This window comes from Triturus cristatus, chromosome 6, assembly GCF_964204655.1.
Source record: "Triturus cristatus chromosome 6, aTriCri1.1, whole genome shotgun sequence".
NCBI classification, from domain to species: domain Eukaryota; kingdom Metazoa; phylum Chordata; class Amphibia; order Caudata; family Salamandridae; genus Triturus; species Triturus cristatus.
The window spans coordinates 1815935873-1815953988 of NC_140589.1; the positions used below are offsets into that span (position 1 = coordinate 1815935873).

Sequence of the window (18116 nt, forward strand, 5' to 3'; positions counted from 1 at the left end):
TGGGCGGGGGATTGCAGGTGATCCAACAGGTGGATAAACTAGCCAGCGGTGGCTGAGCATGATATGGCGGGCACTCGCTTGGGCTGTGGACCAGTGTGGCCCTTTTTGACCAGAGCTTAACCAGGGCTGGAAGCTCTGTAGGCACTTCTTACCAAGAACTTCCAAGTAGGGCAACCAGAAGGGGAAGGGTGCCTGTTTTGTCGCAGTTGAAAGCTGTTCAGGCTGTTCTGGCTGGTTTTGGCTGTTTTTGGCAGTCTAACTACAGATCAATGCTCCAGCGGTCTTTGCTCTACACTGCTCTGCTTTCCGAACCAGTCTCAGCGTGGGCATCAGTCAGCTCTCATTCAGCTCCTCCAGCAGCTAATCACCAGTGAAATGCGGTTGACTGATATTTGGGAAGGTGAGGAACTGGGGGAGCGAGGGAGGGGGCAGGAGCAGGAGCGTTCAGCCTGTTTGGACTCTGCTTGAGGTGTTTGAGGTGCGGGAGCGGAGGCGGGATGAGATGATGCCGCCACACTGCCCCGCGCAACCAGCTCTACCTGCTCGGGCTCGGCTTGCCTCGGCTTGGCTACCTCCCACTGCCCCTGCTACGCCCGCTCAACCTCACCGGTCACTGCCTCTCGCCGCCGGTTCTGATCACGGCACCCATGTCGCGGTGTCCTGGCTTCCCCCGTGCGGCACACCGGAGGTTCCTGGCGCTTCTTCCTGGTTCCTAGTTCTTAGAACCCCCGTGGTTCTGCTGCCGCTCTGCAGCTGCTGTTTCCACTCCCAGTAGGGCTCACTGGGGCTCACCGGGGCTCGCCGGAGCTTCCAGGATCCAGCAGCCTCCCGCGGCTCCAACGCGGTTCAGTTCTCGATTCACGGTTCTCAGACCCCTGCGATTCTCGGGTTCCGCTCTGCCGCCGCTGCTGGTTGCTGCTGCTCTTCCGCTCTCACAGCGGGTCTCACGGTAAACCAGGACTAGATCCGAAGCTGTGCATGGGACTCATTCAGGGATCAATAGGTGAATCTAGCTATTTCTGATCACTAACAGGTGGTGTTGATTGCTTAACTCGTTGATTGTTTTTGTGACATCCTGTATGGATTTTATTATTGTTTTTAACTTTATCTGAATTTTATGTTTGTATGATATATAGCATGACTTTTTATAGAATTTTTTTTGATTCCAAAATAAAGATTATTGATGATGATGAAAGCTCCCTGCGTATTGTGTGGTGTGGCCCATCAGCAGAGGGTGGTGCAAACTCCAGGGCTGAAGGAGCAAAAGAGAGTGAGGGGTTAGAGGGAAGTCGGGGAGTTCCATGGTTTCTGCAGCTGAGCGCAGCCAGGTGCAGCCAGGTGCATAGGAGCTTGCCATTGGCACACCTTCAGCATGCCAGCGGTATGCAGGCTGTGCACATCTGTGCTACATCTGCCATTAAGTAACTCCTGTAGGGGAAAGGAGTTCAGTAAGCGATGCGCAGGCTGAGGTGCAGTGCCACAACAGGGAAGGCTAGAGGTTTGAGGGACAGTTATGGAGCGGGGATGGAGGAGGGAGGTGGGTGTCAAAGGGTGGGAAAGGGGTGCCAGAAGAGTGCACACAGAGAAGACAGAGAGACACAGCACAAAGGTCAGAGAAAGATGAGAGATGGCACAGGTCAGAAAATTAGCATGAATAATGGAACAAATAGTGAGAAAAGGCAAAAAGAATTAGCAAAAAGGTACAAAGAACCAAGGGAAAGGCAGAAAGAGCGAGAGACAGGGTACAAAAGTCACAGAGAGAGTTGAAGAAAAGGATACAGTGAGAGAAAAAAGCACAAGCTGGAAGTTTCACAAAAGTCACTGAAAGCATGAGGGAAGAGGCAAAAATAGCGAGAGAAGTAGCACAAAAGTTACAGAAAGATTTAAAGAAAAGGCACAAAGAGTGAGAGAAAAAGCACAAAAAGTTCACGAAAAGAGTGAGAGAAAAGGCTAAAAGAGTGAGAGAAAAGGCACAAAGCAAGAGAAGTGGGACAAAAATTGTGAAAGCGAGAGAGACAGGTGGCTTGAGGCACTGGAGCTGGGTCCACAGGACTTTAAACAGTCAGAGGACTGATCCCAGGAGAGTCCTGGGGTTGGGGAGCTGGACCTATACACTTGCATAATGGCTGGCCTGCACTGCAGCCACCATTATATAGGTCTTGGGAGTAGGGAAGGAGTGCAGGAGGTGGTGGGCGGGGCGGTTGATGAGCTTGACAGCAGGGAAAGGGAGAGGCTGGAGGACAGGTAGGAGTGGGGTGAGGAGAGAAGGGGTGAAGAGAAGGCAGGAAAGGGGCGAGGTAAGGAGACAAGCAGGAAAAATGGAGAGACAGGGCACAGAGGCCACTAAAAGAGCGACAGGGTTTGGCAAAGGTCAGAAAAGGAGAGAGAGAAATGGCACAAAGTGAGGAAAGGAAGAAAGAGTGAGAGAAAAGGCACAAAGAGCGAGAGAACTGGCACAAACTCACAGAGAGAGCAGGCGAAAAGAATAGAGTAAGAGTAAAGGCACAAAGAGCAATAAAAGTTTAAAAAATGTCACAAAAAGGGTGAGTGAAAAGGCACAAAGAACAAGAGAAAAGGCACAAAAATAGTTGTAGAAAGGGTGAGAAAAACCCAAAAAGAGCAAGAGAAAAAGCACAAAGTGTCAGTAAAGTTGCACAAAAGTCAGAGAGAGAGATAAAGAGAGAGAGAGAGAGAGAGAGAGTGAGAGAGAGAGAGAAAGAGAGAATGCAAGAGGGAGAGAGTTGAGACAGGTGGCGCGAGGTGCTGGAGCCATGTTCCAAGGCCCTTGACAGGTTGGAAGAACGGCTGCAGGTAAATCCAGAAAGGCTGTGCCTCTGCACCTGCTTCCTCTGCACACCACCCACAAATCCCTCTGCTGTAAGCAGCAGAGGGATTTCCTTTTTTATTTCTGAGCCTTGGGAGCTGGGGAACAACTTCCTCAGCCTTCTGATGTTTTTTTTCTCCATGTAATGACGATAGCTGTGCTGACTCATAACATTGAAAGTGAAACTGAAATGAGTCGATCGGCCCATTTCAGTTTCACTGCTTCGGTGCTCGTAAGGGCTATCTAAGCCCCCCAAGCACTGAAAAACAAAGGAGAGGTATCATTGAAAAGGAGATACTCTTCCCTTTACAATAGTACCTTGCCCTAGTGGATCCCTACTTGGAAAATGCAGCAGGAGGGCAATCTCCAAGCAGGGATCTGCCACTAAACAAAGGGGAGGAGCAACCCCCTGGGTAAGGGCTTTTGTTCCCCACCAATGTTTTTGGGAAATCAGTCTTTCTGCCGCCCCTGGGGGACATATGGGGGCAAATGCTCCTGATCTGCCCCCACGGGGGGGGGGGGCAGAAAGCCCACTAAGCACCAGGGAGTATTTTCTTTTAGCTAGAGTAGGGGTAGAGGCTGCCAAGAATGGGCTTGCCAATGCCCCCACCCCACTCAAAAAGTCTTTCTACCCCTCCAGGGGCATAGAGAGGCAAAGGCTTATGATCTGCCCCCCAGGGGGGGCAGAAAGCCCACTAGGAAGCCAGGTAGTAGTTTTTTAGCCAGAGTAGGGATGGGGGCTGTACAGAATGGGCATGTGAATGCCCCCACCCCACCTCAAAATCAAAATGGTCAAAATCTTTCTGCCTCCCCTGGTTGCATATGGGGGCAGTAGCCCCTATCTGCACCCCTGGGAGGGCAGAAAGCACACTAAGGACCAGGGACTTTTTGTTTGTATGTTAGTGGAGGGGAATGCCCAGAATGGGCATGCCAATGCCCCCCAAAATAGCCATAGTCCTCCTGCCCCCAAAAGTCCCCAATCTGCCCCCCCCCCCCAGGGATGTGGAAAGCCTGCTAGGAACCAGAGATATGTTTATGGGCATGTCAGGGAGCTGCTCCTTTGGCAAGGGTCACTTCCCTTTTTTTGTGCACACATTTTGTCCGTTTCTTCCCCCCTTGGGGGCAGAGCAGCGATATTTTTAGGCTCATCCAATGGGGCAAAAAAACACTAGATACTAGCGAAAGCTACTGTGAGCTGGAGTTCGGAGATGGTCTGTGTGTACTGGCGTTTGGCTGGCTGTGTGTGAACCTGCATTTTGTTGGTGTTATGTGTGGACCTGTGCTTAGCTGGCAGTGAGTGTGGACTGTTGCTTGGTTAGGGATCTTCATGGATGGCGCTTGGCTGGCAGTGTGCATGGATGGCGCTTGGTTGGTGGTGTGCGTGGATGATGTTTGGCTGGTGGGGTGCATGGATGGAGCTTGGCTGATTGTGTGTTTGGGTGGCGCTTGGCTGGCGGTATGCATGGACCATTGCTTGGCTGGTGGTGTGCCGGTGGTGTGAAAGGATGGTATTTGGCTGGCAGTGTGCATAGATGGCGCTTGGCTTGCGGTGTGGTTTGCGTGGACCTGCCAGTGTTTTATCACCCAGAATCCCCTGCAAACCTCAAATTTAGCTAAGTCACACTTTCCTAACATTTATGTGTGGAAAAGTTGTGAGATCACTGCACCAGCACAAATTTCCAACTACCTAGCATTCCCCTCGGTCTCCTGATAAAAGTGATACCTTCCTTGTGTGGGTGCCCAAAGCAGATAACCTAAAAACGTATAAAGTGAAAAACTGAGGGGGAACCAACGTGGGTCCAAAAGAGCAGTTTTTAGGCTAACTCTGCTTTGGGCACCCACACAAGTGAGGTATAAATTTTATTTGGAGACTGAGGGGAACACTGAATGGAGGGAAATCTGTGCTGGCACGGTGATCTCATAACCTTCCCACACAGAAATGTGAGGAAAATGTGACTTTTTAGTTAAATTTGAGGTTTGCAGTGGATTCTAGGGAAGAAATCATTGGGGGATCCATGCAAGCCACATATCCCTGCACTCCCCCAGGTGTCTACTTTTCAGAAATCTCTGAGTTTGGTTGGTTTTTCCAGAAGGCCGCCGAGCCTGCGACCAAAAACACAGGTTTCCCCTATCTATCACAAAACAACCTGTTTTTTGCAAGGGGGTCAGCTGCGTTTTAGGTTCCTGGGCTCGTGGACCTTTACGGAAACCTACCAAAACCCAGACATTTCTGAAAACTACACATACAGGGGAGTCCTGTTGGGAGTCCTGTCGCGGGCACAAGGTCTACCCACACAAGTGAGGTACCATTTTTATCGGGAGACTGCTGGATGGGTGCAAGTTTGTGGTTCCCTGCAGATTCCAGATCTTTCCATCACAGAAATATGAGGAACGTGTTTTATTTTAATTTCATTTTTTTACAAATGTTGAGATTTGCAAGGGATTCTGGGTAACATAAATTGGTGGGAGCCACACATTTTAATACCATCCTGGAATTCCCTGTGGGGCTAGTTTTAAAAAATGGACAGATTTGCTAGGTTTCTCCAGGTGCCGGCTCAGCGAGGGCTCAAAATCCACAGTGAAGCACATTGCAAAAAAAGGGTCAGTTTTCCGTGGAAAAATGTGATGTGACGTTGTGTTTTGACCCATTTCCTGTCACAGGCACTAGGCCTACCCACATGTGAGGTACAGTTTTTATTAGGAGATATAGGGGAACACAGAGTAGTAGAACAAGTATTATTATCAGTCGTCTTTTTATGTGTTTCTGCCTTCCAAATGTAAGACAGTGCATAAAAGAGAAGACATTTTCAAAAATGTCCTCTAATTCACATGCTAGTATGTGTACCCACAAATTCAGAGATGTGCAAATAACCACTGCTTCTAAACTCCATATCTTGTTCCCATTTTGTAAATACACGGGTTTCCTTGATACCTATTTTTCACTCTTTATATTTTACCAAATGAATTGCTGTATTCCTGATACAGATTCAAAAACCATTGCAAGGTGCAGCTCCGTTATTGGCTCTGGGCACCTCAGGTTCTCGGTGAATCTAGAAGCCTGAAATATCCCAACAACCATAAGGGTCAAACGGATCTGATGGTATATTGCTATCAATAATTTGCCATAATTAGAATGAGTTACAGGAGAAAATGAAGGCACATGTGGCTGTTTCTTTCGACTCAATTTCAATATTTTATAATTTAATAATTTTAGCTGTTGCTTTCTATAGGAAAACCTTGAAGTATCTACACAAATGACCCCGTGCTGAATTCAAAACTTTATCTACTTTACAGAAATGTTTAGCTTTCCAGGATCCATTATTGGTTTCACACCCATTTCTACCACTAACTGGAAGGAGGTTAAAGCACCAAAAATAGGAAAAATGGGCAAAGTCCCAATAAAATGCCAAAACTGTGTAGAAAATGTTTGTTTTCTGACAAACGTCTTCCTGTTCTTGAAAGCTGGTAAGATGGTGATTTTAGCACCGAAAACGCTTTGTTGATACCATTTGCAGGGAAAAAACAGACACTTTCTTCTGCAGCACTTTTTTCCCATTTCCCCCCAAAAGCAAAATCTTGCTGTATTTTGGCTAATGTTTGGTCCCCTCTAGGGGAATCCACAAACCCAGGGTAGCTTTAGAATTCTCAGGATGTTGGAAAAAAAGGATGTCAATTTAACGTCAATATCTTACATGGACAAAATGTTATGGGGGTTTAAGTGCAAACTACCCCAAATAGCCAAAAAAGGGTGTGGCACGGGGGAGGGTCTGGCAGCAAAATGGTTGCTCTCTAAGTATGTGAACTAGTGCTACAGCAGAACTATTCCTCATGGTCTTAAATGACTTTTTGAATTAGGTCCCTAGTTTTTAATAAAATACCATGATGATAATTACCATTGTACTTGCTACATAATTCAGCTAATCTTGCGTCATAGTTTACACCTGGATTGTGCTAATCCTATGCTTTTTCTATTGGTTCATTTTGTTTCTTGTCATCTCATGTAATCGTTTGTCTGATAACCTTTTTTTCCCTTTTTATGGACCTCTCACTCTGACTCCATCTTTATATTTGCTGAGCTTTAATTTCCCTGTCAGCTATATTTCTACCTGGTCCGCAGCAAACAGCTGTTACTCTTGGGACTGTTTGCTTATAGGAACATTGATTAGGTATTTAATTCATCAATGACTGATTGACAGGCCGTAAAAAATACTGTATGGAAATGAGTTATGCTAAATAAAGTTCTTCTAGTTAAATGATTTCCAAAGTAAGTACTTATTAATGATTTACCTGTGTTAACAGACAACAGATGGTGCAATGTCAATGCAAATAGAGTATGGCTCTGCATAGGACAACAAGGAGTATATAAAGGAGTGTGCTTCATGTGTTAAGGTTTAAGGCAGAATAGAAACCACAGACATCTGCTGAAGATTCGTCTTCCCCATCAAAACAGGTAAGGACTCACTCTGCTTATTAGTTTCTGGAGTTTAGTTAGGGATAAAAGCTGATCAACATTACATAGTTTTATAAGATAACCTGCAAACATCAGTACATGTGTGGGGTTCGTAGAGCTGTATGAAGCAGAAATCTCTAGTACAAAAGCTCAATTGGTGTCCCTCATGGAAAGAGAGTAACTCAGAATGAGAAGTGGCAGTGTGTATTCAGAAGAAGCCCAGTGCCCATGGACCCAGGGAACTGATTCCGTGTGAGTATTGATTCTGGGGCTGCATTTACAGTTAGGGTGGTAAAATGGCAAAATAAAATCTGGGATGTATTATGGAAAAGGGCACACTATGCATGTCTGGGCCATATGCATCTACAATTGTCTACACCCAGTGCAGGTAGGAGCAGTGGCCAAAGTACATAACAAATGTGCTGTCCCCAGAGATGGGGCAATTCCGCCTCTGTTGCGTCAAGCGCAGCATTGAAGGAGGCTTGAGGCTGCCATTCTGTCTTTTGATACAGAGGGAGTGGGAGCACGTTGAGGATGAGGCAGGGACCCTCTACAAGTGAGTGCAACGCGTCACTGGACCCACCGCAAGGGTGACTGGGAAGATCCCTGGGAGCCCATAAGGTCCTGCTAAGAGGCATCCTCAATGGGATGCATTGACTGGGCACCACTTCATTTGTGGCACAAAATTAGTGAGACACCAGATGGACTATTGCTCTTGTGCCTGCATCTGTAATACCACTCATGGGCAGAGGCCTTCCCTCATTTTTAAGGGGGCCGTGCCCCATGCCACAAAGGAGACACCTGCCTGGGATCCATGACACAGAAGGTGGTGTCTGCAATCCCTTCAGTAAAAACCAGCACGGATACCAACTATGCCCCAGGGCACCTTCTGTAATATGATTCCCCTGATTTCCCAGTTTGCCACACAATTACCACCAGCCTATCACTGGGAGTAATGGAAAATGTTTTCTTGCCTGCAGGCAGGACACCTTTCTGGTTTGGGATCGCATCATCTAGGTGGGAGCCTTGCTTGGACTTTTTTGATCCATCTGGGGCTAGGATTTGGTCAGCTGATTGTGGGTAAATGTATTTTTTGTAACCGGTATCCCAGGGTCAACACAATATAACTGTAAACCAGGGCAGCATCTAGATCCACTTGATACCCCTCAGGACTCCCTGACGGTAGATATCCAGAGATTTCTACTGCAGATTGTTTGCAGTGTGAATAATCTGCAGGAGGTAGTATTGTGGAAATGTGCATTTGCATGTGCACGCATTTTGCTCTTCACGTGTAAAAACTATCTCTAACACCTCTGAAAATACAGGGGTGTGTTGGTCTTTGTCACACCCTATTCCCTCTCCAGGGCCTGCTGTGTAACATCATGGTTGCAAAGAAGTAGGTGCCAATTGCACATCGACTAATGTGCCTTCCTTCCATCACCTTGTTTTGTGTGCTGTAGACTCCCTATGTGCAATGGGTATAACCAAGAGTGATTTACGTATATCAAGTCTTTCTGTCTAGAGTGGCACAGTGGGCGAAAAACAATGGACTGGAATGTGGGTCAACCTGTCGTAAAGTGCTGAGTTTAACTCAAGCCTTACGTTCATCACCTTGTATTTTGATTTGCAAACAGGGCTGCATTTTGCAAAGTCACTAATGGACTAGTTGCATCATAAAATGTACATTTACAGAACCTCACAAAAGGGCCTGCTGTAGTAATAATAAAATGACGCGGATGGAGGTCTGCTAACATTTCTTTAAAGGAGCAGTGTCCTTTAGAAGGGTAGATGCTGCATTTAAAGTAGGAATGTTTAGGGCATTGGAAGACATCAGGGGGACCATGCAATAGTCCACTGAAACACTGTCTGCTCCCCCAAAGCCAGTCCAATGTTTCCCTGTGCATGGTTTTGCAGCCATCTTTGAGTAGTTTCAAAGCCTATTCAAATATGGGTCATGGTTACAATTCATTTCAGGTATGTGGCTTACTGCAAGCACCAGTAAGGACCTGGTAGCAGTGTTTGCGGGTGCCATGGCATCACATCATTATTTATAAAACACACAAAAAACGGAAAAATATATAATATTATACTTTTTTTTTTTTTCCAAAGTGACCCATTTACTCACCAGTCCGTGCAACTTAACACGACTACTTTCTGTGTGTGTGTGGAGGGTCGACACTGTTCTTGTGCAGAATGCTTTCACTTGTGGAGAAGTGTGGCTCAATGGTTAGAGCGGCAGACCCTGATGCCGAGGTCTGGCCTGGACCAGGTTTCAATTCCCGCCTCGGCGGGTCTTGGGCTCAATTTCCCCAGACCCGATAATTCTCACCTCGGTGCCTATTCTAATCATGGGTCTCACTCTGCAACTCTGGGCAATAGCTTGCTTAATCTCCACAATGGCCCCAACAGCGCTAGGATGCCTGGCTTCACCTTGGGGGTGCCCAGGAGTGGGCACTTCACAGGGAAAGGCCAGGAAGGGTTCCACAGCGGTATGTGCACAGTGCCTGAGAGACCCTTTTGGGGGGGTGTGGAGTGCTATATAAATGCACTACATTTACATTTACTCAACCATGAGGGAACCAATAGCAGAAGTGGTCTCAATCACCGACTCTTGCTATGTCCTATGGTGGGCAGAAGAAACATGATTGGCAGTACAACTGAAGAATGGATGAAGAGGGCTACCTGAAGAAACCCTGTACATAAGTATTTGAAGGTTTACACATTTCTATTAAAATAAAAAGGTTTTGGATCACACCAGATCCAATGTTTTCTCTTACACCCACCACTGTTACCAATACATAACTTTACCATAGAAACTCTCTAACTTGACTTAAGGCGAGGAGTGCAGGATATCAACTCAGACAATGAAGTCACATTAAAACATTCATGGCAAAAAAGATCTCGACATAGTATTGAAAACTCTGGTGATCTCCCTAATTGACTGTCAAAATCTCCTCCTTCTGGCCTTCCAAAAGTATTCTTTACTCCCTGAAGTTTGCATGCACTGTGCAGCATGCCTCATTTTAAAAAAAGACTAGCTTTGGAAAAGCCTATGGTCTGGCATTGGAGGAAAATGGAAATCCTTTTTGGCTTTGTCAATGTTTTTTTTGTTTTGTCATAGTTTTCTTAAAAAATTATCGCTGTGGGAGCTGCTGGCCACTCACCAATATTTTTGAAAAATTGTCTAAAAGCAAACATATTTTTGGTTCTCCAAAAGTATACATTGCCATAGGAGTCCCGGGCACTGAAGGGAACTACTTTTAGGGTGGATGTGCCTCAAGTGAAAGAGCAGAATGCTTGTCACTCACAATGACGTAAGCCAGTGGCAATAATTTTAGTAAAGTCAAAAGGTCTTTGCTAAACCAGAATTCTGTCTGATTTAAAGGGCATACATCAGCAGGAAGTACACCTTACATGAGCCTTCTGTAAAACACCCTTTAAGGACTACTTGATGACAAAGCAATGAGATACGTAGTTAACATAGAAGCACCTTTCTTCACAAACTTATGGGGGACTCCTACCTCTCTACCAATGACGATTTACAGGTGGATTTCTGCCATAGTTCATTTACTTAAAATGTGAATCGTTTTTTGTTCTTATATGTCTGTGATATCTTGCAATAAGCTGCTCAAAGCGTTCTGACTCCTGTGAGGCTTAAAAGTTGAAAACCGATCTAGGAGAAAGTAAGTTTCAGTCAACTGTGATTGTCATAATATATGGTGGGCTAATCAAATGAGTCTCCTGTCTTCCCATTCCACCCTTCCATCTGTTTCACTAGCCTCGCCCATGATCACAGTGGGCCTCTGTTTCCTATCCAATTTCAATCAAATCTAAATTGTTAAAACATTTGTTTTTCTATTGCAGAATGAAAGCTGCACTTACAGCTGCGTTTGTCTGCACACTGCTGCTTGTCGTGGATTCAGTACATCGAGGTAATGTAAATAGCCATTATCAGACATTATTGTGTTTCTTTGCAATGTACAAAGCTAAATTTTCATTATCTTCACATTATATTTCCCATTGTTTAAGCCCTTGAGCACTGGCATCTCATAGAATTCCCCTCCACAGTGCTCTCCTGGGGAGCACCTGGTTCCTCTCCTAGACACTGGAAGACCAGATGTGTGTTGCTCTTCTGAAGGTGTTATATTATTGAATATTTAGGCTAGGAATATAAAGAAACACTATTATCCCGGACAGCATTGTGGTAAATAATTTAATTACCGGAACTGAATTTGATACGGAATCTTATTAAACATAGCTCAGTAAAATAAGAGGCAGAATCCGTGGTATAAGAGGTTTCAGAATGGGCTTTATTCCAAATGGACGATTCGAATCGGGGCCTCCATGTTCCGTCACCACGGGGGTTCAGGAAGTGAAGTACAACATTTTATTGACAAGTAATCGCTTTTATAGAACATACATTACAATGAAACAAATGCAGGAGGCGTAACAATTGATAGCAAAGATAACATTTCACATGCGTAATGGAAAGAGGCGTAATTGGGAGTAACAAAGAAACGTCATTGGTTGTGATGTCACATATGGGTGGACCTATGAAATAATTTCGCAATGTCAGCAGAAATACTTGGCAGAGATGCGCGCGCAGCAGCATGACGTGTAATTGACGTGCAACTAGGGGGTGAAGGGGACTTGACATTTAGCTCTACATGTGGAGACAAGAAGTCTGGGGGGTCAAGTCAACCTAATCCCAAATCATATCTAACATCCTATGTTTAAAGAACTATGTTATCCACAAAGGAAGGACTCTTGGACAAAATCTATTCTATACTGACTGTGTGTGCGTGCACAAACGTCTAAGTGTCTACATGAGATGCAAGGGGCAGAAATCTTTCCATGGTAACAGGGCTATGAATTACTTGCATGAAGACAGAGAAGCCGGGCCCTTTTCTCAGTAGCTGAAGGAAATGTTTACCTAAACTACTAGACAGGAATGCATCGGCTGAGGAGCGAAGCAGATAACTCGAAGGTGAAATACAGTTTTGGCAGGCAGGCAGACCAGCCGAGGCAGGCACCGTTAGCTGCACAGGGAGTAGGACAAAGTTCATGGATACAGATGCGAGCTCAAGCTGAAGCTGTCAGAGGCAGAAAGCAGGGAAAGGCTTGATGGCAGAATCAGGGCCTACTCGCCTGAACTGCAAAATGGAGTAACTGAGCCGTAAAAAGTCGGTGGCCTTTCGTACTTAGGAATCGAATATCCAGCCCATTCATGGCGGATCTGAAAGAGGACATGTTGACGGTGGACACACATGTATTTGCGTCTTCATAACTGGAACTGGAGGGAACATACATGTACTTGTAACATGCACATAGAACCGTTGGGGTCCAAGATAGGGGACATAACTGATCATAAAAATCCATATTTCCACATTCCCTCCTTGTCCCCTACTTGCCCTTCAAGAGATATCAATCTTCATTAATCCATTGATCTGTTCATCTAGCATCATTTGTTCTTCTTTCTTCTTCCGGGATCTTGAGTGAAAACCTTGATGTGGAATACACGAAGTGGCACACAGACCACAAATCGCTGGTCCACATTGCAGGCATAAGCAGAAACTGAATAGTATAAGAAGGCCAATACCTAGGAAGGATAGAACTCTCCATCCCCAGGCTGATATCACGCTCCAAAACCACCCGGACCACGTCCAAGTGCCTGGATTCTGGTGTATCTGGCTCACAATCTTATGAAGGCGGGTTATAGCTTTATATACAGATGGCGAATTTTCTGGTATGAATACGCAGCAGCTTGATCCGATGACCCTACAAGCTCCGCCCCTATCGGCCAGGATGACGTCAAGGACAAGACGATTTTGAAGAACAACAATCCTCATCGCAGACTGCTCCTCTGTCAAGTTGCCTAGGGCGGCAATAGTTTCATTCACTACGGCTTCAAGAGTCCTAGTTAATCTACGTATTAGCTTACTATTGGTAACTGTACCTATATAGGGAAAGAGGCCTTTATTAAAATCTACATACTTTTCCCATGCCGTCTCAGTGTAGTCGACAATTGGGAGATCTCTCCGTTCTCTATTGTGTACTAAATGAATATTTCTGTGGTAATCAGGAGGAGCTAGGAAAACAGGTGGCAAAAGGAATGCAATGTAACAGGTACCATCCCAATCTAGAGGCAGACGCATATATGCAGTCTGACCACATATGAAGTAGGAATGGCGAGAAGCTCTAAATGAAGATTTGCCTTGATCACTGAATTCTATTACAGTAGTGCATTTACTATGGCCCATATGTATGGAACCATTCTTTCTTACACACAATTCACCCTTAGCTGGGAACACTGACATGGCAGGCAAAATTGGTGCAACTTCGGATTCGACATTCAGAATCATGAGATTAAGTGTAAAATTACCTAATCCATATACTTCATTTTCTAGATCAGTTCCTGTTCTTTTGGGACGACCCTCCTTGTCAGGGTAGCAGACTTTGAGTAAAACTAAGTTCAGATTTCCCCATACCCAATTGTCTTGATAAACTGCTGTGTTTGTATCTAAGGAATTGATTAAACTAAACCATGCTCCACAGGAGCCATTGCGTGTAAACGGATATGGGAAGAGGGGCAGAACTCCCTTATAATTCTGATAGGGAGGGAGTCAGCCACATACCCAACAATTGGTAGCATTACTAGTCTGATGGGAATGGTGCAACATACTAATGAAAGTGTTATTGCGCAGCGCAAATCTATAGGACAATTCATGCGGGGGTAGGTCACTAAAAGAATGTTCAGCAGTAACATTATAAACATGTTTAGAAATAGGATAATATATGTGCAACAATATACTTGCAGTGATTATCATAAGACTCAAGAAAAACAAAATTAATAACGTCACTATACAATGACTACGCAGTGATTTACAGTACGCATGTCGTTTCAACATTTTTCGAGTTTTTCCTCTATTCAGGTCTAAGGGATACATGTCAGAGACAAATTCAACCGCTTCACCTTGGAGAGGACTTAAACAATCAAATTGTCCGACTTATTAGACCTGAGTTTTAGTTTATATTGTTCCTGGCTACTGGTTTCAACCAAAGGGAGCTTTGAGTCAATGGGTGAAGACACACGAGGTGTGGTATTTACATCAGATGGTAGTCCATGAAATTTCTTGATATGACTTGAATGCACCCAGCCTTTTCTGCCTTCGATCTTCACGGCTGTCCTTGTGGTAAGCAAAACTAGTTGTGGCGACCTCCACCTAGGCTCCAGCTGAGTCTTTCGATCAAAGTTCCTCACTAAAACGAGATCCCCCGGAATTACGTCATGGGGTTTCACCTCAGTGTTGTCAGGAAAGGCTGCAGCTACCTGTGAACGACAAGATTGTAGTGCAGACATCAAGGAAGCCAGGTAATCTGTCAGCATATTACAGTCAACATCAGTTATTTTACGGGGTATAGGCGTCCCCCACATATTCGGTGGTCTGCCAAAGATCACCTCATAAGGGGATAGCCCTGTTCGAGAGTGCGCTACCATTCTCATGTAAAAGAGTGCAACTGGTAAAGCTACTACCCAATCAACACCTTTCTCTCTACATATTTTGGACAATCTGATTTTCAAAGTTTGATTATGTCGTTCCACGAGACCTGCTGCCTCGGGGTGTCGGACACAATGAAACTTCCACTGATATCCTAGCAAAAGTGAAACATGTTTCATCAGTTCGGATGAGAACGGCTGGCCGTTATCTGAATAGACAACACGTGGTAAACCGTACCGTGGGAAGAATTCTCGAACTAACTGCTTGGCAGTGGTCGGGGCAGTGTAATCTGATACTGGGTACGCTTCGGTCCAGCGGGAAAGAGCACAAACAACTACGAGAACATATTTGAATCCTCGACATCGTTCCATCTGGATATAATCCATCTGGAGGACTTCAAAAGGGTGATCAGGAGGCTGAAATCCACCCTGCTCTACGGGGATGCTTTTACCTGGGTTAAACTGACAACATATCATACAGGTACGGACTTTTTGCTTAGCTGCTGCTCGTAAATGTTTGTTGAACCAAATGTGTTGAATACTGTCTAGCATAGCTTTCTCTCCTAGATGCGCTGGACTGTGTATTGTAGTTATGATAGCTTGGACCATAGAGTCAGGAAGAAACCATACAGATTTCTCCTTCGTCATCCATCCCTGGTCTGTTTGGATCCCTCCTAATTCGGTCCATTTCTTTATCTCGTCTGGTGTAGCATGTGTCTGTATGTCAATTACGTCAAGAGCGGGATCCTTAATCGTCATACAATGTGTTGGTGTCGGAACTATTGTCTTTGTCATGTCGGATGTGCGAGTCTGAGCAGTCTGTTTAGCTGTTCTGTCAGCTAAATCATTGCCTTGAGAAATGATATCAGTAACTTTCGTATGCGCTTTGCATTTCATAATCGATATAGCAGTGGGCAGATGAATTGCGTCTAACAGAGCATGAATGAGGGATCCGTGCTGAATGTGGGTACCGTGAGAAGTTAAATAACCTCTCTCTCGCCACAGCACGCCGAAGTCATGTACAACTCCGAATGCATAACGGGAATCAGTGTATATGTTGACTTTCTTATTTGTGGCTTGAATACAGGCTTGTGTCAGAGCAGTAAGCTCTGCTGCTTGGGCTGACAAAGTATTTATACAGTTTGTTTCAATGACTTCAGTGTCTGTTGTGACTGCATACGCGGCCACTAAATCTCCTGTACTTGTTCTCATACATGAACCATCTACATACAACGTCAGGTCTGGATATAACAATGGAACATCTGTCAAATCTTGTCTGGGTTTCGTCGTTATTGTAATAACTTCAACACAATCATGAGCTAGTGGGTCTGTTCCGATTACAGGTAAAAGTGTGGCAGGATTCAATGTATTACAGCGTCTGATTTCTATATGTGGCTGAAACAATGTTAATTCGTACCCTGTAAGTCTTGCTATGGTCAAGTGTTGTGTTTGCGTTCGGTTCACAAGAACCTCTACTGCATGCGGTACTTGTACTGTCAACGGATGTCCTAACACTATGGCATCGCTTTGTCTGATTGCTAAAGCTGTGGCTGCCACTGATTTCAGGCACGCAGGCAAAGCCTGGGCTACGGGATCTAATGTACTAGAGAAATAAGCACATGGCTTGCGTGATCCTGCTTGCTCCTGAGTGAGTACTGACAAGGCAGTACCTTCACGTTCTGTAACAAAGAGTGTAAAATGTTTATGGTAACATGGTGTCGCTAAAACAGGTGCTTGACATAGAGCTTTCTTTAAGCTTTCAAAAGCTAGTGTGTGTTCCTGAGTCCAAGGGAGGACAGTCGATGTGGCTGCCTCCTGTGTTGTCAACTGAATGAGTGGTTTCGCTAAAAATGCATATTGAGGGATCCACTGCCTACAGTATGAAGTGAGGCCTATAAAAGCCCGCACCTCCTTTTGTGTCTTGGGTATTGGCATGTTAGCAATTAACTGAATGCGGTCGGGTGTAAGCTGCCTTCCCTCCTTGGACAGCGAGTGTCCAAGATAAACAACTCGCTGGACACAGAATTGCAGCTTAGAAGGGGACACCTTGTGCCCCTTTTCGGCTAGAAATTGTAAAACCGTCAGTGATGCTTTTTCACATTCTGGTTCGCTTCGAGCGGTGATCAGCAGATCATCGACATACTGAAGCAGTGCAGTGTTAACTGGCATGTGTATACTGTCAAGTTCTCGTTTCAATGCTTGGCTATAGATGCTGGGGCTTTCTGTAAATCCTTGAGGTGCGCGTGTGAATTTAAAACTTCGTCCATTTAAACTAAATCCGAACAAGTATTGGCTCTCCGGATCTATTGGGACGCTGAAAAAGGCATTCTTGAGATCAATTACAGTAAAGAACGTTGCTTGTGAATCAATGGCTGTCAGTAATGATGAGATATCGGGGACCACAGGGAACTGTGGCACAATGCATTTGTTTAATTCGCGCAGATCAATAACCAATCGATATACTGGTGGGGCCTTTGGATCAGTTCGCTTAAGAATCGGAATTATCGGGGAATTACATACATTGGAGTCGGTTTCCACAACCACTCCTTGGGCAATAAGCTCGTCAATGATTTGCAGTAAAGCCACTACAGCATCTGGTGGTAACTTGTATTGTCGCATTCGTGGTAGTACCACTCCTGTCTTTAATGTAACTCGATATGGTGTAATGTTCATGCAACCAACATCAGTAGGGCCTTGTGCCCATAAATGTGTGGGTAAAGTCTGTAGTCGGGGATCCATGTCTCGGGATACATAGTGACCTTTGAAATCTCGTAAAAACAATCTTACTCCTTCCGGAGAACAACATATTATCGCTCCTAGAGCTTTCAAAGTTTTTATACCTAACAAGTTTTCTGGACATGATTTAGTAAGCAATAAATCTGTAGTTCGTGTCAAGGGTCCAATCGTAAGTGGAAGAGGCTGTGATACTTCATTAACAATAGGTTTTCCTGAAAAACCAAGGGAAATATTCTGTGAGCCTGAGAGGGGTGCCCCTGGAACTTCACTACGTTTTATTGTTGTTCGACTTGCCCCTGTATCAAGTAAAAATTTCCTATCTTGTCCCAATAATTCACTGTGCACATAAGGTCCTTCCTGATCTACAGGGACCTCGATAAGGGGTAAGTCAACTTCCCTCTCTAGGCTGGTTCATGCGTATCGTTGATACTCAGGATATTCATACTGTGCGGTCTGATACATTTGTCGTGTCGTGGTTTGTGTAGCAGCAACAGGCAGCGCTGGTGCAGCTGGCACAAACTGTACAGACTGTTGTGGAGCTGGCATAGACTGTTGCGGAGCTGGCATGGACTGTGCATGCTGCGGAGCTCCTTGTTCATTCTGATCCT

General features: G+C 45.1%; 1 protein-coding gene across 3 annotated transcripts in view; it reads left to right on the forward strand.

The window, feature by feature from the left end:
- Positions 1 to 252: 252 nt before the first annotated feature.
- LOC146822081 (fucolectin-like) overlaps positions 253 to 18116 on the forward strand; it is a 120719-nt gene continuing 102855 nt past the window's right edge. The window contains exons 1-2 of one of the 3 annotated variants that reach the window (XM_085613181.1): positions 253 to 400; positions 11139 to 11206. In XM_085613181.1, coding sequence (XP_085469307.1) covers positions 11140 to 11206 — 67 coding nt within the window. In that variant the 5' untranslated portion in view covers positions 253 to 400; position 11139. Of the gene's footprint in view, positions 401 to 440; positions 1004 to 7184; positions 7275 to 11138; positions 11207 to 18116 lie in introns of those variants that run through there. The other 2 variants (XM_085613182.1, XM_085613180.1) reach the window with 2 other exon arrangements.